This window comes from Pteropus medius, unplaced genomic scaffold (genome assembly GCF_902729225.1).
Source record: "Pteropus medius unplaced genomic scaffold, Ma_sr-lr_union100, whole genome shotgun sequence".
NCBI lineage: Eukaryota > Metazoa > Chordata > Mammalia > Chiroptera > Pteropodidae > Pteropus > Pteropus medius.
The window spans coordinates 10,975,577-10,998,804 of record NW_024353517.1 but is presented as its reverse complement, the minus strand read 5'-3'; the positions used below and the strand labels follow the sequence as shown (position 1 = coordinate 10,998,804).

General features: G+C 32.9%; 1 protein-coding gene and 2 pseudogenes across 2 annotated transcripts; 2 read left to right on the top strand and 1 right to left on the bottom strand.

Moving 5' to 3' along the window:
- Positions 1–27: 27 nt before the first annotated feature.
- Positions 28–23,228, top strand: PPP1R2 (protein phosphatase 1 regulatory inhibitor subunit 2). 2 transcript variants are annotated; one of them, XM_039850769.1, is made up of 6 exons: positions 28–412; positions 10,620–10,727; positions 12,950–13,027; positions 13,581–13,678; positions 18,430–18,600; positions 20,867–23,228. In XM_039850769.1, the coding sequence occupies exons 1-6, from the start codon at positions 291–293 to the stop codon at positions 20,911–20,913; spliced, it is 624 nt and encodes a 207-aa protein (XP_039706703.1). In that variant the 5' UTR covers positions 28–290; the 3' UTR covers positions 20,914–23,228. The 2 variants fall into 2 exon arrangements, with proteins under 2 accessions (XP_039706703.1, XP_039706704.1); XM_039850770.1 differs by having other exon boundaries at positions 37–412; positions 13,581–13,675.
- Positions 14,684–14,799, top strand: LOC120593129 (uncharacterized; annotated as a pseudogene).
- On the bottom strand, positions 19,329–19,446 carry LOC120593086 (uncharacterized; annotated as a pseudogene).

Genomic DNA, 23,228 nt, shown 5'->3' with positions numbered 1-23,228 from the left:
TCCCGCGCTGCGGCGCTAGGCCGGCATCTCTCCCGCGGGCCGCTGATAAAGTGGTAGCAAAGGGCGCGCGAAGGGCCACCAGCCGTGCGGCGTCAGCTAGACGCCAGAGCGTCAGGGTCGTTGTGTCGTGACAACGACGCCAGTAGCGATCTCCGACACAGCAGGTGCGGCCGCTTAAGTCCCAAGCGGGCTCAGTGGCTGCCTGGCGAGTCTCTGCTCGCGCCCAGTTCTTTCCTTCCTGGACCCGACGCCAAGCAGCGACACTGAGCCGACCGCCGGAGCGGCGGGCAATGGCGGCCTCGACGGCCTCGCACCGGCCCATCAAGGGGATCCTGAAGAACAAGAGCTCAACGACTTCCTCTGTGGTGTCCCCGGCCGAACAGCCCGGTAGGAGTGTGGATGAAGAACTGAGGTGAGAGTCTCGAGGGACGGCCGCTCGTCGGCCGGCTCTGCCTGGGAAACTCCTCCTTCCCGGCCCCAGCGGCCTCGCCCTCCCCGCGCCGCGGTTACCGACTTAGACCCCGGACCTCAGGTGTGGGCCCGCAGGCAGGGTGGCTGCTTGGATGCGGATCCCGCGCCTCTCTGGTCTCCTTTCTCTAGCCAGGCTGAGGGGGTAGAGTGATTTTAAAGAAAGCAGGAACTATGACGTATTTATCATCATCATCTTCTTTTTTTGTGTGTGTGTGTGTAAACGCATATATAATATTTTTAAAACATACATCATGACTTTTGAATTTCCGGATATTGAGAACAGTGAAGAATCAAATTGAAGTTTCAAAGCTTCACTTGTTAAGCTTTTATTATTTCTTAACCTCGTAACTGAGGTAGCTAAAATTCTTGAATAATTATTTTCTTGGCTTGGGAACGCTAGTCTCAAGCTAATAAGAGATGCCTCTAAAATAGCGACAGTTTCTCCATTTTTCTAATTGTTCTTCTTCCACAGTCATTCCTTTATATGTGAGCATTATCAAAAGCATCATGCCACACTTACTTTCTTAGGTCCAAGTTTCTTATCTCTGCACCTAAGAAGAACCAAAATTTTCTGAGTCTTTGATCAATATACTTAGTGGGAAAACTACTTATTGCTAATTATTTTTGCATCTGGAAGGAGAGTTTAAGTGCTTTCTGGACTTCGTTCTTGCGAAACATATCTAAGTTCAGAACAGATCAGAAAATAGCAACTGAAAATGATCCAGTGATAATTTAGTGGCTCTCATATAGTCACAGGTACTCATATAAAAAGATGTTGACCCATAGCATTGTGTGTAGTGGTAAATAATTGGAAACAACCCAAACTCCATTAATAAGACTGGTGAAATATTAATTGTGATACATTTGCGTAATGGAACAATGTACCAGCCTTTCAAAAAGAATGAGGTGTTTATGTACAGAGACCGACATCTAAGGTGCAGTGCTCGATAAAAAAAGTTGTGATAACAATATATATGGTGTAAAAAATATGCCACTGGGTTAGCAGTGCTAGAGAGCGTGGAATAAGGTACTAAAAAAATAAGGATGCTACATTCTGGAAGTAAAGCTTAAGAAAGATTATCATTGAAATCTGTAAAGTTATAAAGCTAAAATGAGGGTGTTCAAGAAAACTTAGAATGTTGGAACTAGGGCGCACCTGTTGAAAGGATCACTTTAGCACTATAAAAGAAACTACTACTTGATGATGATGGTAAATTTATGGGGATATCTGTTACCGCGAAGAAAACATAAATAGGAACGCAGCTTAGAATCATGACCTTGGGATTGGAAAAGACCTTAGTTTGTCTAACAGCTACCCCTCCCACTCTTCTGGATGCTTGACTCTTACATTCTCTAATTCAATTTTCCAACCTCTGTTTGGGATAAATCACTTCAAGTGGGGATGGAGAGATGGTCAATGGTTGTAGGTCATAGGATTAAGAAAACAGAATTTCCCAGAACATATGTATAGCAGGAAGACCAAGATAATTCAAACAAACAAACAAACAAACTATAGAAGGCTGTTAAGCAGCTTCAAGGTATTCAGCCGCAGGAGTACGGTTCTCATTGGCATTTTTGTTTTTTAGCTGCGCTTTAGTACAAGCTTTCTGTTGGGCTACCAAGTGGCTTATAATTTTCTTCTATCTTTCTCTGCTTCCTTAACTTTTGTTTATTCTCAACTTTGATCTGCCATAAACTCCTGTTGGCCCAACCCTGTACAGGATTGGCCTCTCTGTAATTGACTGGGGTTTACCTCTAGGTTTTTCTGCCTTGAAAACCACTATGCCAGACTTACTCACCTAGATAGGTCTGCTCCTGTAGGAGCTCCTAGCAAGGCAGATTTCATTTAAAAGGAACCTTTTGCAAAGCGAGTGACTTTGACTGACTTGGCTTGTTAGAGGGTTATAGTCCTGCCTTTAAAGGGAATTACCAAGCCCTGATTCAAATAGTAAAGGGGGATGGCGTTTTTCATGATCAGTGTTATATGACTAAAGCAAAGAAACATTCTATTGGTAATACAGTTCACTCGAGCTGTACAGATCCACTTATATGTGTTTTCTTTTTTCTCCCAATACTGTAAGTGTATTTTCTTTATGATTTTCTTAATCACATTTTCTTTTCTCCACTGTAAGAGTATGGTATATAATACATATAACATGCAAAATATGCGTTAATCAACTTTATGTTATCGGTAAGGCTTCCAGTCACAGTAAGCTATCAGTTAAATTTTAGGGGAATTAGTGCCCCAACCCAGCGTTGTTCAAGGGTCAGCTGTACAATATACATTATTATGTATTTGTATCACAGCTCATGCAAACAGTATTAGTGACTATGCATCTCTTTGAACAGAAATAGTATAGTTGAACACTTTTGAAACAAATTTTTTGTAATGTTTAATTACAAAATTACAACCAATATTCCTCCTTTCATATGAAAGGTCTGAAATAAATAGTTCATTCAGTTACAATGCACTTCGAATTCAAAAACTAATAAGTGAAATGTAATGATCTAACATTAAATGTTGGAATGGAGTATAAAGCAAAATAATCTAATATGAAAATGACCAGACATCTAAGTCAGTTCTGGTTATTCTTGGTAGCTGTGTTCTATATAGTCACCATAAACACAGAATTAGTGAATACTGAATCATCGCTTCTACGGGAAATACAGAGTTAGGTTCCTGCAAGCCTCTGGTTACATTTTCATCAACCAATCAATATATAACCTTTCGAATTGTTTGTTTTTAATATATATTGTTGATTCATTAACATTGAATACATGGCCAGGAACACTATCATTCATGCCTGAATGAAACTTATCTAACACACATTTTCTCCATAAAGCACATTACAGCCTTCTTGCATTTAGGAGCACTTCAGCACTACACTTGGGAGCCACTTTCAACAATAAATTCACCAACAAAAAGCACAAAAAAGCAAATAACATGGTACTAAACAGACTGCAAAAAGGACACTTATTTACTGTAGGAGAGCTGAAACAAGGTAAAGCATCTCTTGTTTAACCTCATCTGGGAACATGCATCAGGTAACTCAGTTTTCCCTGCTCTGCACATATCTTTAAGAGACTGAGAAAGCACCTTTGAGTATTGATTTTGTAGTTACAGATAAATTTTAGCAGGTAGTTTATTTGCAAATGCACAATCCGTGAATAATCATACCTTTTATTGGTACATTTATCATGTAAAATACAGTGGTAGTTTTCTTTTTTCTGTACATACCACTTCCTCCCCATACCATCACTTGTGAGTGGATGTTATGTAACATAACATTTTATTTAATAAAAAGAGATGTTACCAAGAGATTTTTTGTTTAAGGCCAGAAGTTGATTTGTCTTATTCCAGTGGTCTCTAAACTTTTTGATTGTTTACCTTTTTAGTAGGGAAAAATTCAAACGTGCTTCAAATATGTTTGTTTATTACATACACATACATGCACATATACTGCAGATATCATTAAATCATATCTCAAGACTAAATATACACTTAAAGTAAGGTTTATATAATACCATATTTTTTTTCTTTTTGTGGTGACATTGGTTAATGAAATCCAATAAGTTTCAGCTGTACACTTTAACAGTAAGGCATATATATGTTTACACTGTGTGTTCACCTCCCATAGTTAGATTTCTTTCTGTCACCATGTATTTGACCCCCTTTACTCCATCTACCTCCCCCCACCCTCTGGTAACCATTAGTCCATTGTCTATGTTCATGAGACTGTTTGTCCTGTTCATTTGTTGCTTTTAGGTTTATATCCCACATATAAGTGATATGTGATTTTCAACTTCTTCTGTCTGGCTTATTTCACTTAGCATGATTATCTTGAGGTCCATCCATGTTGTCTCTTCTTATGGCTGAGTAATATTCCATTGTATGTATGTACCACAGCTTCTTTATTCAATCTATCGTAGGATACTTCAGTTGCTTCCATATCCTGGCCACTGTGAATGATGCTGCTGTGAACATCAGTGTGCAAATATCTTTTCGGATATGAGTTTTCAAGTAAATACCCAGTAGAGGGATTGCTGGATCATATGGTAGAACCATTCTTAGTTTTTTGAGGAATCATCATACTGTTTTCCATAGTGGCTGTACCAATGTGCAGTCCCACCGGCAGTATATGAGGGTTCCTTTTTCTCTATATCCTCTCCATTTGTTATTACTTGTTCTGTTGATTATAGCTATTCTAACAGGTGTGAGGTAGTATCTCATTGTGGTTTTGATTTGCATTTCCTTAATAGCTAGCGATGTTGAGGTAATGCCATATTTCAAATAGTCTTTAGAATTTTTTTATATAGTTCTTGTCAAGCTATCTTTTATTTATTTTTTCATGTCTCTGTGCTGTTATTTTCTTATTCTCTTTATACTTTGTACTGTTGTCTTCAATGAGTGACTTCTTTAGGTACATTGGTCAAGTACCATTAAAACTGGATAGAATCTAAATCCACATAAATAGGCATAGATAAATCTCAGTACATTGCAACACACTGTTCAGATAGTTAGAACTGCACCGTTAACCTCCTATGATTGTGGAATTCTCATTCTTTCAGGATACCTTGAATATAGTGCATAACTAGTGAAAGTCTAACATAGCAGATCTAATGAGTAAGTATGCAGTTCATGAAAAGACACCATTGGTTCTAAGCTGATTTTATATGCCATCAAGAAAGGAAAAAACCCTGCCAATTATAGGATGCTGTCCATTTAAAGATATATTTTGTTTTCACAATATTAAAATGAGGAAAATATGCATTTGGAATTGTTGAAAATATGATATTAAATGTTTCTAAAGCTATCTTATGAGAAGTGTATAGGCTAATGATTAATCAGGGACCAGAATGTCTGGGTTCAGGTCCTGTCTGCTACTTACTAGTTCTGTGATTTCCAGTGAGTTATTCATTACATCCATGCCTAGTTTAACTATTAAATGAGTGAATAGATATAAAGTATTTAACCCAGTACCTCACCCTCAAATGTTAGTCTCATTCTAGGAAATCAATATAAAAATCTAATTTTTTCCACATCTCAGTGGGTTGTGTTACACAGTATGCTTTGGAATCACTGTATTCAATTTGAATTCTATAGTAAGATAAAATAGGCAAATTCTGTTTGAAAAAATTGTGCTTGAATTAATTTCCTTTGATATAATTTTATATAAGCATGCTTCATGTTGTCTTTTTCTGCCTTTCAAGGGATATAGACTATAGTCAAAGGCCCACTGAGTAAAATTTTCCAAAGGCGACTTTTTGTTTGGTAATTGCTTTTATTGTTAAATCTTACTTTAATTGTTCAGTAATGGTGTCAAGCTTTAAAGTTTTGTACTTTGTCAACTTAAGTTGAATCTTCATTTAAAGAAAACCATTTCTTGAAATGTGCAATTAAAGTTTAACACCTTGAAGTAAAATCCAGCTTCCCTCTCCAAGACCAAATAAAACTATCAAATGAGCAAGTCACAAGTAACCAGGAGTATGAGTAGGTCTTTCAGTGGCATCATATGAGCTATCAAAGTGAAAGTGAGAAGCGGTGACTTTCTGGACCAGATTTAGGCTGCAGGAAAATCAGTCATTCAAGCTGGGGGAGTAGCAGGGGAGTGGGTACTGAAACCAGCAGGTTCTTTCACCCTCACAGCAGATCTGCGTATAAGTGGTGGTGCCTCCGTTTTTTTGTAAGTGAAGATAATGACTCAAAAAAGGTTGCAGGAACAGTTCCTGATAGTGCTGGGATTAAACTCGAGTTCTCTCCTTGGGTTTTGTTACTCTACAACTGAAATTCTACCAAAACTTTAGAGATGCTAGTTTCCACGTCCAGTGTACTCTGCTGGCAATTTCTTCTACTTCACTACTTTCCACCTAAGAATTCTAACATTTGTAGGATCCTGTTGTTTTATGCCCTTAATTTAAATTCATGTTTGTGCAAGATATTGTTACTCTCTTTGGATCTGAATAATTTTAAGGATTTCTTTTTTTCTTAATATTGTGCTGAAGTAGAGTGAAGCTTTAAATATATAAAACTTTAATTCTTTTTACAGTGGAGAGTAATTGGCAAACTGGGAAAAATTTGGGTTATGTATAATGTGGATTAAACCTCTTACAAATTTATAAGGTTTCCAATAGATAGGCAAAAGATACAATTTATACAAAGCAAGTAAAATAACAAGCATTCTTTCACATTATTTGTTAATACACAAAGAAACAAAAACCAGCTTTTAAATACCAATTTATACGTACTCAGGAGGAAAAACACACACCCAAAACAATAAGTTTTGGTAATTATGGGGGACATTACAAATAGTCCTCCCTTTTTTAAAAGCTATATGGCAACATGGAGTGAACTATAAAACTCTTGATAAATTTTAACCTAGGTATGCCTGTCCTAACAAATTATCCTAAAAACATCATTGAATACAATATGCACAAATACATTCCTTTTGGCTTTATTTTAAATAGGAAAACCTTGGATTCAATCTAAATATCTAACATTAGGTGAATAGTTTATTATTGAATATCATGCAGTTATCGAAAAGATAGAGTAGAAAATAAGCAGCTTATTATAAAACACATATACTGATATGAAACCTATCAGTATATATTTCTATATATAATGATAGCTTATGTATTTTTCATATGTGTTACACAGAATAGAAAGAATATGTAGAAATTAAAATTGTTTATGTGTTAGGGTGCCGGGGTTGCAATTTTTAAATTTTATCCTTAATTTTAAGAAAACGTCATTTCTGCTTGTATCCTACAATTCTTTTTCTCCTATCATTAGCTCGCAAAACAGATTTACAAAGTATTTGTTTCTCCCTCTCTATTAAACTCCAAAGAACCTTCTTCATTCTTCTTTCCTAAGCAGTAATGATGATAAATTATCGTTTTTAATTCAATATTGTTAACATTATTTAGGAAATAACTTTTGAGATTAGGAAGCTTCCAACAAGGTCATTAAAATGTGTTTATTTTTTAAAAATTTATTATAATGTACTGCACATACAGAAAAGTACATTAAATGTCATTTTAAAGCTTAAATTATTATAAAGCAAACACCTCTGTAACCACCATCCTGGTCAAAAAAAAGAATGTTTCCATTACCTCAGAAATGCCTCCTGACTTTTATGGTAGTTTAAGTATATATCTCCTACACATTTTAGTTTTGCCTGCTTTTGAACTTTATACAGAGATGTGCTAGTTTTCTTAGAAATAAGAAATAAGTCTTTTTTAGAAATAAGACTTTCTATTAATATAGGTTTTATGAAACTTTTACCTGTGCTTTTCTGTTTCTGACTTGGTCTTAACTCTGGCTCTCATAGGAGAGAACATTTAGTAAATGCGTCATGGGTTTCTCTTCTTTTATTAATTGAGTTGCTTTATTCACAAAATTAATCTACTTCTCTTAAAACTAGAATACGTTTCTTTCATTATCCTTCTAATCCAAAGCTTCTTGATCATTTCTGCTAATCTAAAATCTTTAGAAGTGTATTTCTTTTCACTGTGAGTTTCCTTATATAGAATATGACCATGAGCAGACATAATCATTTGCTTTACAAATTTACAAAAATTTTTAGGTAATAGAACTATTTAGCAAAATAAAATGTCTGAAACTATAGATTTAGTCAAATAGAAAACGAATTACTTTTTAGAAAAACTCATTCTGCAGCAGATCTTAAATATTTCAAAATCATTTAAATTTTGAGTCTTGCAGGGGAAAGGTAGAACACATTTAGAACAAAAGCAATTTAAATATCTTTTTAGAATGCCTTATCTCAAACCATTTTCCACAATGCTAAGATTGGCCTGGTTTCAGGATTTTTAACCCAAAACTTTAGATTTTAAAATCATAAAAACTCTTTATATTTGTATGGTGCTTTTATAATTTGGTTACACAAACACAATTTCAGTTGGTTCTCTCAATTATATATTGTAAGAAAAACTTATTAAAACTCTATTTTATTATAATTTCCATGAAGAGTAAATGTAGACCACGGAGGGATGTTTGTTTGACTTGTCTATAGTCACAGGACTAATGAAAGGGTAACTGAACCATAAACATTCATATCCCACTTAAATTTTTGTTGTTTTTTTCCTGCCACAAGACCAGCTGTTATTATGATAGACAGTCGGAAACTAGGCATCTGAAGAAGTCCATATTGTAAAGCAAGGTCAGTTTTCCCAGTCTAGTTTGATCAAGTTTATTTATTTATTTATTTTTTAATACTAGCAACATTTAAATATGATTAGTTGAAAATTTAGTTGAGCCCCATGCTGAATGAATAAACAGCAGTTCTTTAAAGAAGAAATCTTGTTTCTGTGCTTAAGATTAATGACCCATATGTCTTAATTTTTAGCTTCTTTAAACTTTTAAGATTTCAACTTTCATGGTGAAGAAACATTAGGCAACTTCTGTTTGAGGGGGAAAGTGAGAGTTGTACTTTCAGTCACCTGTGGGGTATATGCCTGGGCCAGCCTTTGCCTCTTAATAAAACAGGGTAAGTTGACTTGAAAGGAAGTTGTCTGACAGAGAGATCTTTTATGTCCTTTAAATGAGTAGATAAGGATTTGTAATTAAGGCATTTAATGATTGAGCACCTTAGTAGTTGTGCAAATATTTTGTTGAATGGATGTTAATGGATATTCATAAGGCACTTAGAAAGCATTTCTGTTTCTCTTAAGTAGATTATCCCATGTGATCTGAGTACAGTAGGTCCCCCCTTACCTGCAGTTTCACTTTCCACCATTTTAGTTACCTACAGTCCAACAAACACTATTAAACCAGAAATAAACAATTCATAAGTTTTAAATTGTTCAGCGTTCTGAGTAACATGGTGAGATCTCGATGTGAATCATCCCTTTGGTCCAAAGTATCCACACCGTATGCTACCTACCTGCCCATTAGTCACTTAATAGCCATTTGGTTATCAAATCAACTGGTGCTATCACATTGCTTTTTGTCCAAGTAACCCTTATGGTAGCCTAATGCTCTTTCATTCACCTCACTTCATCTCATCACATTGGCATATCATCCCACATCAGAAGGAGGGTGAGTACAATAAGATTTTTTTTTTTCCCCTTTTAATTCCCCCCACCCCCACTTCCACCCCTGGATGTTGCCTTCTTCTTTTTTAAGAACTGGATCTCTGAAGGCAGGGCATCTCCCCACCAATGCAAGCTTGTGGTGCACACCCAGGGCCTGGCTCACCCGGGGCCTGGTGCACCCAGTGTATGGTCTGTGTGGGTCCACCTGGGGCACAAACCCAGGACCTTCTGTGTGTAAAGCAGACATACTCATCACTACACTATGGAGCCACCCCCACAATAAGATATTTTGAGAGACCATATTCACATAACTTTTATCACAGTATATTATAACTGCTATTTTATTATTATTGTCAATCTCTTACTGTGCCTAATTAATGAATTAAAATTTATCATAGGTATGTATGTATACAAAAAAAAAAAAAAACATAGTCTATATAGGTTTCAGTATTATCCACAGTGTCAGGCATCCGCTGAGGGTCCTGGAACATATTCCCCATGGATAAACGGGGACTGTTGTGTAGCATTTATTAGCAAAATCTTTTCTAGATTAAAAAAAAAAAGCAGCTATAGTTTAATTTTTTTGCAGCCTAATGCTTTATTTAGTGGTATATGAATAACGAAGTTTCCCTATAGTTTTATGTTCTGATTCTTTTGATTGTTATGGATATCTTTGAAAAATTTAGGCCAAGGAAATATCCCTGTTATATTTATCAAACTTACTAATATATAGTAGATGAATCCTTAACTACTTTGATCAAACGATGTATAAATTTCAGTTTTTGCTGTTAATTCTATAGACCACATGAAAACTAAGCATGTCATAATGTGATAGTATTTTGAACGCCTGGTGAAGATTCTGAATAAATATGGTTTTAATATGTGGGCACTAAGTATTCTATATAAAATATTTACTGACATTTTATTGTAATTACTTATGGCTTATACCTTAAGTCAATTTCTCTTTCAAGCAGATGTGAAAATAGAAGTTAGTAGTCAAATGGAAATAGAAATGTGGGATTTGGATTTTTGTGGATTTTAGATGTGCACTTTTTTTTTTTTTTGCTGTATTAAGGAAAAATTCTTTTTAATTTTAGTAAAAAATCCCAGAAGTGGGATGAAATGAACATCCTGGCGACATATCACCCAGCAGACAAAGACTATGGTTTAATGAAAATAGATGAACCAAGCACTCCTTACCATAGGTAATGTTTTATAGACATCATTCCTTTTTTGACTTGTTTACGTTTTGCATTGATGTGAACTTCTGTATAACAGCTGATTCGAAGTTGTGTATGTTTTATATTTATTACTAGAGGAATAATTAATAACCCAACTGCATATTTTTGTGTAATAATAGAAGTAGTATGTAACTCTAATTGTGGGATCCATTTTGTTCATTATAATTGTAGTAGTTAATGTTGATTTGTTGCACGTCAGTGGTCTCTAGCTGCTAATGATGCACAGAAGCTAGTGACTTTTGCCCTCCTTAAGATAATCTTTACAAAAGAAGTTGAAGATTGGACTCATTTGCTTCTTAACTAGAAATCAGGGTCTTACTCAGTCTCTGCAGAAAAGGATAACTTCACAGATGGTAACTTTTTTAACCCATTCAGAGACACAAATGGTCATTACTACTCTTGATATCCTTAATTTTGAACTTATATCATATTGTAGTTCAGATAATTACATTGTAGTTGTTGGCAGTTTCAAGTCTTCCAGAATTTTTTACTGAATTTTAAAATAATAATGTGTGGCAGTGATGAGTATAAAGACAAAAATAATGTACCAATAAGCATTATGAGAAGATGGAGTTCTAAAAAAGTAGAAATACCTAATTCAGATCATGCCCTAACTTGTATTGAAAGAAATAAAGATTTCCAGAACTGAAATATTTTGTTATGAAAGTAAGACAACATAAATCCAGATGTTATTGTTAAAATAGAGTTAAGAAATTATGTGTTTTAAATCAATGGATGAAAATTTTGGAAGAAAAGTTGAGATAACTTGATAATAGTAAAAACAAGAATAAACATGAAAATTGTAGCATGAGTAGAAAGAAATAATGAAATAGGTACAGATACTGAAACCCCAATGTTAATAAACTTAAGGGAAGAAATAGACACATCATTTACAAAAAGTTCATATCCTTATTTTTCTCCTAATTATAGGCATGTACTTTAAAACATATCTTAAAACTTCTTTTGTACCAGAAGCCAGTCAGAGTTTCTTCCTTTTCAATAAACGTAGTAGATATCCCGTGCTTATCTGTGTTGGTTGGAGATAACTATCTTAAAAGTTAAGATCAAACATGATTTAAAAAAAAAAAAATAACTGTAGCCATTATGTTTCGACTTTATGTTTAAAATATAATAAATCAGAATGGTAGATATTTGATGCTACTTTGTTTCATTCTTTACCTTACCCATATTCTTCCTCTGAGAGTCCCTAAAGTTATTTGGTTCCTAAGTGATTGATGTATATGTACAGTAATATGTGCTCAGCTTTTATCAATTTACTGCTCAGTTTTACCAGTTTCTTTTATGCCTTTTTTAAGAGTTTTATTTAACAGAAAAAGATGCTTTTTATAGAAAGATCATGTTATACTATTTAGGAATTTCACATGCTAATATAAAAGTTATTGCTTTTTATACATACATAAACATATAATTCATCTGTAAATTTGTAGACTTTTCTACAGAAAAATTCTACAAATTGATAATTTTACCCTACTTGACTTAATTATATCCAGTAATGTAAATGTATTTATTTAAGCTTCCTTTGTAAAAAAGAGCATCATCTAAACTATAGCACTTATTTAACTTGTCTTTATTAACTAGGAAAGGTACAAACCAGCAATCTATATATATATGTAGCTGAATTCTACCTCATTGGTGCCTTGAGAATTAAAGATGCCCATTTTCGGAATTAAGTGGGGAGAAAATTTTTCATTAAAGAATAGATTAAGAAAGCTAAATAGCTTTTAAACTTTCTGAATTAGGTCTTTAGGATCTAATTTTGTTATTTTACCTAACCTCTTGTCTGCATAGATCATTCGTCTCTATCTTCAGGTTGAAGTAACAATATATATACTAAAATCAGGTGGTGCGGATGCATTATTTATTCCCTCCCACTGGATGGAGTAATTGAAATATTTTTTTTTTTTCAGATGATTCGAGTTTTCAATATTTATCTTCATAGTTGGAGTAGTGGTTTTTAAAATCATTTGAAGGCTTTTCTTGATTGGGACTATAGTTTTAAATATTTGCTTTGAATAGAAACTAAAATTAAACTTCAAAGATGACAACAGAGCTATAAATATTTTGATATTTTAACTTTTTAAACTAAGTCAATAGGATTATATTTATTTTTCTGCTTGAAAAGTTATATATTTCAGGTATTAATTATAATCTGCTTGTCATCCTAGTATGGTAGGTGACGATGAGGATGGATTGAGTGATTCAGAAAACACTGAAGCCCTGACCCCAGATATATTAGCTAAGAAGTAAGTACTGATGGCAATAAAACATTTTTACTTCTGCTGTTTTTAATTTTGCAGAGCTAAACACATTTTACTTTAGTTGTACAAGTGTAAATAAAAAGCATGTGCTAAGTTTATCTGGATTTTCATAACAACTTATATAACCTTGTTTCTAGATTTAAAAAATCAAGATATTCAGGTAGCAGAAAGATTAGAGTACCAAGCCTAGTACACAGATTCCCTGTGTCAGTTCCCTGCGGATTTTTTGTTTGTTTTATTTTGTTTTTTAGTATCCTGCCTCCTAGATTTTAAAGATGGAAGTGAGAAAGGCAAAAATAAGTGAATTCCTAAACAAAAGCTCTATTCTTTTACTGTTTATCGATTTGTCACCCTCCACTTTTCTTGTTGTTTGTTGGTTTCTACACCAACGCCTGCTCACTTGCTTTTTATTTTCCTCATCAGGTTATAGCTAGTATATTAATGATCCGTAGATGTTTTTATGAGACTCAAAAGTTGAAAAGTCACTCAACTAATATAAGAATATCAGTGTTGATTTCTTTGTTAAATGATTGTTTAGATTAGCTGCTGCTAAAGGCTCGGAGCCAAAGTGTCAGGTCCATGAACAAGAAAGCAGTGAAGATGAGGACAGTGACCTCTCACCTGAAGAACAAGGTAGTTTATTTACCTTTTGCTTTCAGCTTATGCTAATAATTTTTGTTAAGTTCATTCATTATTTGGAAGATAGTTTTCCTTTTGGGGAAGTGGATGGTGGGTAATTTTAAAGTTCAGGTTCTATTTGTGTGGGTTTATTGTATAACAGCTTTCCCCCCACCACCCCAGCTTTGGGAAAATATTACTATCTTTAAAGTAATGATTAGTGTTCCTTCCTTTGTACTTTTTTAAGTGCCTATATAGAGTTAGATGGTCAGTAAATGTTTATTAAATTAATGCTTTTAGAGTCATTGAGTGTTTGGATGATTTTAAAGCAGGTAGAAGTAAAAGCTAATTTCCCAGTTGCTTGTGCTTCTTCTGTTTTAAGACATGGTAAAACTTAACAAATGAACCAAGATAGTCAGACATAGTGTGAAGATTCTTATTAGGTCCTATTGAACAACAACAAAAAAAACTAGTGTTAGTAACCTAAGAGCCCGTGCCCATCAATAGATGATTGGATGAAGAAGTTATATAGATACAATGGACTACTCGGCCATAAAAAAAATGAAATCTTAACCATTTGCAATGACATGGATGGACCTAGAGAGTATTATGCTAAGTGAAATAAGTCAGACAGAGAAAGACAAATACCATATGATTTCACTTAATATGTGGAATCTAAAGAACAAAATAAATGAACAAACAAAATGAAAACACACATAGATACAGAGAACAAACTGGTGATTGCTAGATGGGAGGGGAGTTGGGGGACTAAGTGAAAAAAGTAAAGGAATTAAGAAGCACAAATTGAGAGTTAGAGAATAGATGTGAAGTACAGCATAGGGAATATAGTCAATAATGTTGTAATAACTATGTATAGTGCCAGGTGGGTACTAGACAAATCAGGGGGATCACTCTGTAAATTATATAAATGTCTAATAATCTTAAATTTTAAAAATTGTTTTTAAATTAAAAAAAAAAAAGTTTCTCCCCTAAAAATAAAATCTAGATTGAAGAGAAAAAAAAAAAAAGTAGGAAAGGAGATAAAGACAACCTCTCAACAAGGATGGAAGAGGCTCTTGTAGCCTCTACAGCATATGCACAGTTAAGGCATTACTACCTACTTGTGGTTTCTGTTTTTACAAGTAACAGTGGTTATCTATGGAGGTAAAGAGAGAAGGAAGATGTTTCACCTTCTTGCTTTTTATACTTTTTTGAACCTTGCGAAGTATAATCTTAAGAATTAAAAATTATCTAGTTTATTTTCAGCTATTTTAAAAGGAAAAACGAAGCCTGTGTGTAGGGGGGAAAAAAATGGAAGAAAAACACATACATCCTCACAGAAAAAGAGAAAGAGTAGTAGTGTACTTGAAACCTTGAAATGTGGGGACTACCTATACTGTAAAGAAGTTCGTAAACTTTAGAACCAAGATTCCGAATATTTGCTAGTTAACTGTCAGAATCTTTGTCATATGTAGCTGCTAAGGTATAATTTGCTATTCCTTCCTGTAATCTTCAGAATATAGGTTATTCAACGTAACTATGATGGTCTGAGCCTAATTGTTGTATAAGAGAGAAATTTTACATGTAGCATAATCTCAAGTTGTATTCTCTCCTACCCTCAGTGACTTCTTGACTTATTTTCCCAAAGTATACCCTAAAAGGCTTTTGAGAAGGGTTTCAAATAGAAATTGTTTCTAGAGCTCGTTCCTTCATTTTTCTTTAAAAACATGATCTATTGAGAAAAAGGAATTTGTTATTAACCTATGCTAACTATAGTTTTCCATGTACTTCATTTTTTCCTTCTACAGGGACAGTTTTATTTTTATTCTGAATTAATTTTTTTTTCAGTTCTAGTTGACATTCAATATTATTTTATATTAGTTTCAGGTGTCCAACATAGTGGTTAGACATACACTGACAAATTTTCATTAAGGAAATTTTCCTCTAATTGTAGTTCCATGAATTAACCAGCAGGGGGAACCATTGAATAGTTACAATTTCACACATTCAGTTCTTGTAGAGTTACTGATGCCGATGTATAGATGTCTATTGCTTTTAAACAAATTATGTCTGAAAACCCTTATTTATTGATAGAAGTTCTTAGGAAAAATTATCTTGTAACTGATAGCATAACAGGCTTTTGGCTATGAGGTCAAACAGATATAAATTTGTACTCAGATATGTCACTTGTCTAATTTGCTTAATTTCTGAGCTTTGATTTCCTCATTTCTAAATTGAAAACTATAAAAATATTTAGTCCTTGGTGAGTATTAAATTAGATAATTTAAAGCATTTAGCATTAAATGATTCTTGGCATATTGTAGGTGCTCAGTAAATATTAACTTAATAACTTAAAATAATTTGTATATTCTCCATTATATTATTTTGTAGACTAGTAAAAGAAAACATAAAAAGGATGATTTCCTTCTATAATCCACATGGTTAGTTGATGATTATTAGAGGTAGGCCTGAAACCTGAATGTTCTTATACTCTGCATTATTTTGCTTTGCCATACAAGGATTGTAAATAAAATGAATATAGAAATTCAGAGATGATTGAGACCACTCATATTAGCAATGAATACGTAGTGCATTTTAAATTATATAATAAATTTTTATTGCCAAACTAGAGTATATCTGTAACAAGTAAAACCAAGTTCAATATCTCTTAGAATTAAAAAGAAATAATTTTCTTAGACTACAGATATAATTCACAAAAGAGAAATATTGTAATATCAACACCTAGGAACAAGAAACTGCAAATTAAAATAGTGTCATGGTACCTTTCAGATCAATAAAGATTAAAAAGAATGACTATTTCTCTTTTGATGTGAATGTAGTAGAGAAATAGGTTATTCATATATAATTAGTAGGCATGAAAAATGGTTTGGCTTTTCTGGAGTGCATTATGGCAATATATGAGCCAAAAACTTTTTAAAAAATGTATCTTTAGATCTAGCAATTCAGATTCCCAGGATTTATTCCAATGCTTTTAAACTCTTTTGACCAAGTCCCACTCACTATATGTATACATAAAATTACAAAAATAAAAGTTTCATAAAAGAGTACTCACCTTTGCTATATGTGATGTATTTCAGTTTATTCTGTTTTACTTCATTTTTAAAAACATGCTGGTTGTGACTCACTAAAGGGTCACGAGGCACACTTTGAAAAAACACTAGTTAGTATTGAGAAAGTAATAAATGTACAAAAATATGTGTATTACATCCTAAAAACATTGAAAATACAAAGGGGGGAATCTGAATCCTTTAACTAAGAATGGGGGATTAATAGTACTTTATAACCATTTTAAAATTATATAAATGTGCTACGTACATGGCAGAATTTTACTGTCTTTATATACTTTATTGTCTAAACTCAGTCATTTTAAGATTGAAAGAAAGATCAGTATTATAGTTTCATCAGACAATAGACATAAACTGAAACTTCACTGGACACACAGACTTAGGGTCATCCTAACTATATAATAAGTGAAAAAAACACCATATATTAATAATATATGTTTTGTTTTTATAAAAAATATATTTTTAGAAAAGTCATCATAAAATATTAATAGTAATTTCTGAGTGAGGAAATTAAGAGTGATTTTTTTTAAGTGTCTACCATGAACTTCTCTTACTCTGTAATGAGAAAAAGTATTACCTTTTTAGTAAATTTATCTGGTATTGGAGGCAATTAGAACCATTTTTTTGTTGTTTTTTAATATTGGCTTGCACAGCAACTGAATACTTGAAAGGCATAACTAAAAAATTTAGTTATGAGGATTTGGCCCTTTAATTGGTCTCTCTTTTTTAATTTTACATCTCTTAATACAGAACTCTCAAAAAGTAAAATAAACCACAAAGTAATTTTATAAGTAGAGAAGAAGAAAGATGCCTGGCAAGATATTGGTATTTTGAAACAAATGTTTTGGGATGTCGACATGGATATTGGTCTCAGAACTTTCCTGAAAAATGATTAATGAGTAGTGATCTGAACTGTAAATGCTTGTTTTTAAAATATAAATAAGTACAGATAATGATAAAAACAGCAGAATAAGAGGATATTGAGAACATACTTTGAATAGCCTTATTCTGAGAGATTTGTATTTTTCTATGCTTTTTTGGCATTAAGATATTTTTATGAATACCATAATAAAACTGATGAATGAGTTTTATTGCTCTTATTTGAAAAAACAGGTAGCAATTTTATATCAGTCCCCTTTTTTTATTTTTAATTTACTGGTCTAAGAAATTTTAAAATCTTATAATTATTTCTTTATAAGCAGTTGATCTTTAAAATGCCATTAATAAAATGTGATCAGATGTGTTGATTTGCTGCTAGTTCAGTGTTTCTGTGGTGAAGACTATAAATGAAAGAATAGTCTAGAATCACTTTACTATTCCTTATAACACATTTTTCTTAAAATTGTTCTGGGAGTGAGGTTATGTTTTTAGCCAGCAATGTTTTAAATCATAGCAATGTCTGAATGAAGCATAAGACTTTTTAAAGGTATTTTTCTTAATTATAAAAATAGATAACTTGAAAATATTAAAATTACCCTATGGTCCTTGATCCAGAATTAACCATTGTTAATTATTACAACTACTCAACTCTGCCATTGAGAACAAAAGCAACCTTAAGCATTACAAAAGCAAATGAGCGATGCTATGTTCCAGTAATACTTTACTTACCAACAGGCAGAGGCTGTAGTTTGCCAGTCCTTGAGCTAAAGACTTCCTAAACCTATTTTTTTGTGTGTTGTACAGAAAAAAAGCGACAGTTTGAAATGAAAAGGAAGCTTCACTACAATGAAGGACTGAATATTAAATTAGCTAGGCAATTAATTTCAAAAGACCTACATGAGGAGGACGAAGATGATGAAGAAATGTCAGAGACTGCAGCTGGAGAAAGCATGAATGTGGAAGAATCAAATCAAGGTTAGATGTTTCAGAAACATCACTGAGACTCTTGTAGTCCTTTGTGCCTGAATAACATACTTTATTTTGCTTTAAACTTTTGAAGAACCTCAAAATATTTTGCTGAGTTTTGCTTATGCCAAAAGTTTCTAAAATTTCAATCCCTGTGGCCAATTTCAAAATAATGTTTTTTATGCTTAGAGTTGATTTAAGATTGTATATGTTTTATGACTTTTTTTTTTTTAATTTATTTGGGTTTAAACAATGACGTTTGTCTTCTTATTAAGCTATATTTTGTTTTTCATGTTTTAGACCCTGTTTTACCTGTCATAATCTAACTTAAGGTTTAAACTTTTTTAAGGAACCATGTTTTTAATATGGAAGATTTCTTTTAACATCCCTTCAAGTACAAAGTATATCATCTTTCCAGCGTTGATTCTTTTGACTGTTGGATTGACAAGTTATTTGGCTGATTTTCGATTTTGTTTTGTGTTGTTTTTTTTTTAAGTCCCGGACGACTTACCCCTGCAGCCTACCAACTTTTGATCAGTCATAGGAAATAGATTTATTTTATTTTATTTTATTTTATTTATTTATTTATTTTAGTAAGTGTTCTTAGTTTTCAAAAATTTCTTATTTTTAATTATTTTTTATTTTATTTTTTATATTTTTAGGCAAGGCAACCCTTGGTTGACCTCACAGATTGCAAGGACTTTGTCAGCTTGCAGTCCCTTATATTTCATGTTTTACACCTACAGCACCTGGTCTTCCTAGGTGGTATCCCATCCAAGTACTAACCAGCCTGACCCTGCTCAGCTTCCGAGATCAGATGGGATTAGGCTTGTTCAGGGTGGCATGGCCGTAGACAGATTTTATTTATTTTTAATAAACTTATTTTGGTATTCAATGAAGATGAATCTTCTATACTATTAATACAGATTTTGTGCTCATTTTACCTACTCTTTGTACTTGCAAACTGATGCTTTTCGATAGAGATAAAACTTACTTTATTTGTTGTGCCTTGGATGGCTAAGTCTTAGGAAAGTAAATAGTAATTATATTATCGTTTTGGTGAGCATATATGAAATACGAGTGATTCTGAGTTAGAACCTGATGGCTATGTCTTATAATGTCAGGATTACAGTATTTTCTGCTGTATTAGGCTTTAGCCTTTCGTAGTTTGTTTTATACAGCATTTCATTTCCATTTTATATGCCATAGTCTGTCTAGCTTATATTTAACTTGAGCAAACTTTATTTCGAGCAATTATTGTTCTATGTCTCTCTCTTCCTCTTTTAAAATTTATTATCCATTTTGACCTATCTTCTAATTGGCTTTTGTTTCCCATTTACCTATATATTGGTGATTTATTTTGTTGTATTCAAAGTGAATGTTTCTTTAGTTATGTTTTCATCAATTTCTACTGAGATTTTCAATATCAATTCTTAGTGACTCTGGCCAAGCTCTGGGAATACCCTTAATTTGCCACTGAAAATTTGCACCAGCACTACTGTTCCAAAGGTTAAAGAGGCTTTTTTTTAAGCCATGGCTCTTGAAAAATAACTCTGGCCTTTTGTCTATCTCTACCTGTAAGACATTAAATTTCACACATCTAGTACATAAAATATATTTTTTTGTTTAAAGATAATGATTAAAATTTATGTTAGCTCGGTGTCTGATTTTTCTTTGGTGGAGGTGAAGTACGAGTATATTCTACTTAGCTTCATAAAATTCACAAGAATAGAAAATACTACATGATAAGGCATAGAAAGAAAGTTCTTTATCCTCTACCATCTTTGGTTTCTTAAAAAAATATTACCAGCTTTTAAAATCTCCAGGTTCCATGGTACCCATTATTTTTTGAGCATTGTCATTCTCCTCCCTCTCCCCCAACTCCTGTCCATTTTTATAAAGAGAAAAGTGGCATGTTTATATTCTGAGAAAATATTTTATAATTTTCATATAAATTCAGATCTTTTTATAGCTTTGCATATTTGAGTTGTTATAAACTCAGCTATCCACCTATGATTTATTCACAGAAATGTTCAGTCTGAAATCTATCTGTCCTGTCACCAAGCAGACACTCCTGTTCTGCTCTTTAGACTGTTTAGGGAGGTATGCAGATTCTTTCATATAATACTAATCTACCGACATGAAATGTGCCTTATTTGTTGTTTAGCTCTTTATATTTGTTTATCATTATGGTAATGGAAGGAAACTTTAGCTCAGGTAGTTCTAAGGTTGGCAGTATACAACAAATTATGTTGACTTTCATTTATCTTTGCAGGATCTACTACAAGTGACCAACTGCAAAACAAATCGCAGAGTTCATAGAAGAGATTTGTTCAGCACTGTAATTGTCAGATACAAATCCTGTTACTATAATACACTGCTTCTTGTTCTCTACAATTCATGACTTAAGTACCAAAATACATACCAGTTATTATATGTTGCCAAGAATTAAATAACTTTAGAGATTTATTAGACTGAAAATGCCTAATTGATACATATATTCTTGTGCCTAGTACTTCACAACAAATACAGCATAATATCAGTCCAAAACTTCATTACTTTTGTAAGAACACTGGTTAATTTGTATAAGATACTATATAGCTTTTTATGCTTTAGAGGTTAAACAATATCTTGGGTTTGGGGGATGGGGATCTAATTTATTCACTTCTAGATGTGATAGCTCTTATAAACTTTTTAGTTTTTAATCATAATCCAATTGGAACAACATTATATAGGCTGATAAAATAGTCTGAAAAGTGTTTTAGCACATCTTCAACTTAATTTGTTTAATTGAAAAGGATTATAAGAGTTACTGTTGCATTTTTTGGCCTACTACTACCTTTAAAATTCTTTTTGAGTTTCTTTATGTTTACAAGGAAAGGATTGAACTTTTTCTCACCAAAACTAGCTTTTTTCACAAATAAATTATCAGGTTAAACTTGCACTAATGTCTGCTCTTTTTTGTACACTCGATGGGCAGACTTCAGATCAGTTTTTAAACATAATTCTAATACAGTCTCGGCATTCTCTTCATATGCCTGTTTTAACCACCTGCCTTTGTTTCTTATTCCTTTCCACATCACACAATCCTTTACCTTTTATAAAGGATCATAAAGATTGTCATCACTTTAGGAACGCTTCCTTCTCTCACGTATTTATTGTTTGCTGCAACCATGAAAATCTTATTTTGACTATCAATTCCTATTTTTTCTTCTAATACATGGAGAAAATAGATTGAATAGCAGCAGTACTATAGACAGGAGATACAGTTGAACTGCAGAATCTCTACACCTCTCTGATTGAGAGCTTGCTAATTAAATTGCTATTGCTAGTTTATTCTTTGACTTAATTAGACCTTAGAAAACAACTGAGATTTTTTTGCATGATGAGAGAATTGTGTGTAACCAGTGATATGATGATAGTTCCTGAATGTACAGACAAGTAATCCTGAACACTTTTTAATTTAAAACCTTTAATCCCTGCTTTAAGGGAATATGATAATGTATACTATGACAAATGTACTTTATTCTTCTAACACAGTAAAATTGAGATTTTTTTTTTGAAATGAAGTGCAGTTCCTGTGTACCTTGGTTTAGTGATAGTTTCATTTCTTGTCAATTATTTGCATCTTAATTTTGTGTTAGTACCCAAAGACTCCATTATATGAACAGACTTTTTAAATAATTTCTGTATATTGTATATATGAAATGGCTTTTATTAAACAGCATATCTTCTACTTAGAAGTTTATGGAAATATCAGTATGTCAAAATAAAAAGTGAGAGAACTCTTTACTGAAGAATATTTTTATTTCGAATGTCATTTTTAAATGAGATCCAATCAAAGCACTTCGAACTGCAAGTGTAGTATTCTGACTAAAACATGTTAACTAGTAATACCACAAAACAGTGTTTAGCTCTGTTTTTGAATTTACAACCCATTTGGGAGTATTTAAGCTTACACATATGTACATATATATGTTCATAGACCCAGACTTCTGTTTCTGGTTTTCTCATTTTAAGTTTTTAGAAAGTATCCACATACTCTATTTGTAGAAATAGCTGCTGTACAGTGAAGAAAAGGTATGACCTTTAACAACTTTTGTTGTTTTCTACATACTGTTTCTTGAAACTTCAATCGCAGGCAAACTCATTTCTAATTTCAGGAAGCGTAGATAGTTATCTCGGGAGCATAAGACATGGCAAATAGCATGCTCATTGGGATTTTATGTAGTCAAATGTAACTGAGTAAAGCTCTTTCATCAAGTCATGAGTTCCTAATTGACATGGTATTGGACTATAAAAACTGAACTTTTATGATTCAAGTTAGATTTTCCTTTGGAGAAAGTTACCTGTCAGTGTTCAGTACTAGGCAACGTAGATTTTACATTCAACTTTTTAATCAGTATCACTTCCTCTGCTTAACTCTTTTGGTGTCATCTTTTCTGTTCTTTCATGTTTCAGTCTGAAATTCAGCAGTGAAGCTCTTTAAAATCAGACATGTAATGGTATAAATGAATTTAAAGTAAGAATAACATTAAATATTAAACAAAGTGCCATTTTCCCCTAGACTTTTATTTTGTTTACGTTTCCCTTTAAATTGATACACTAAACATATTGTAATAAAATACAATAATATG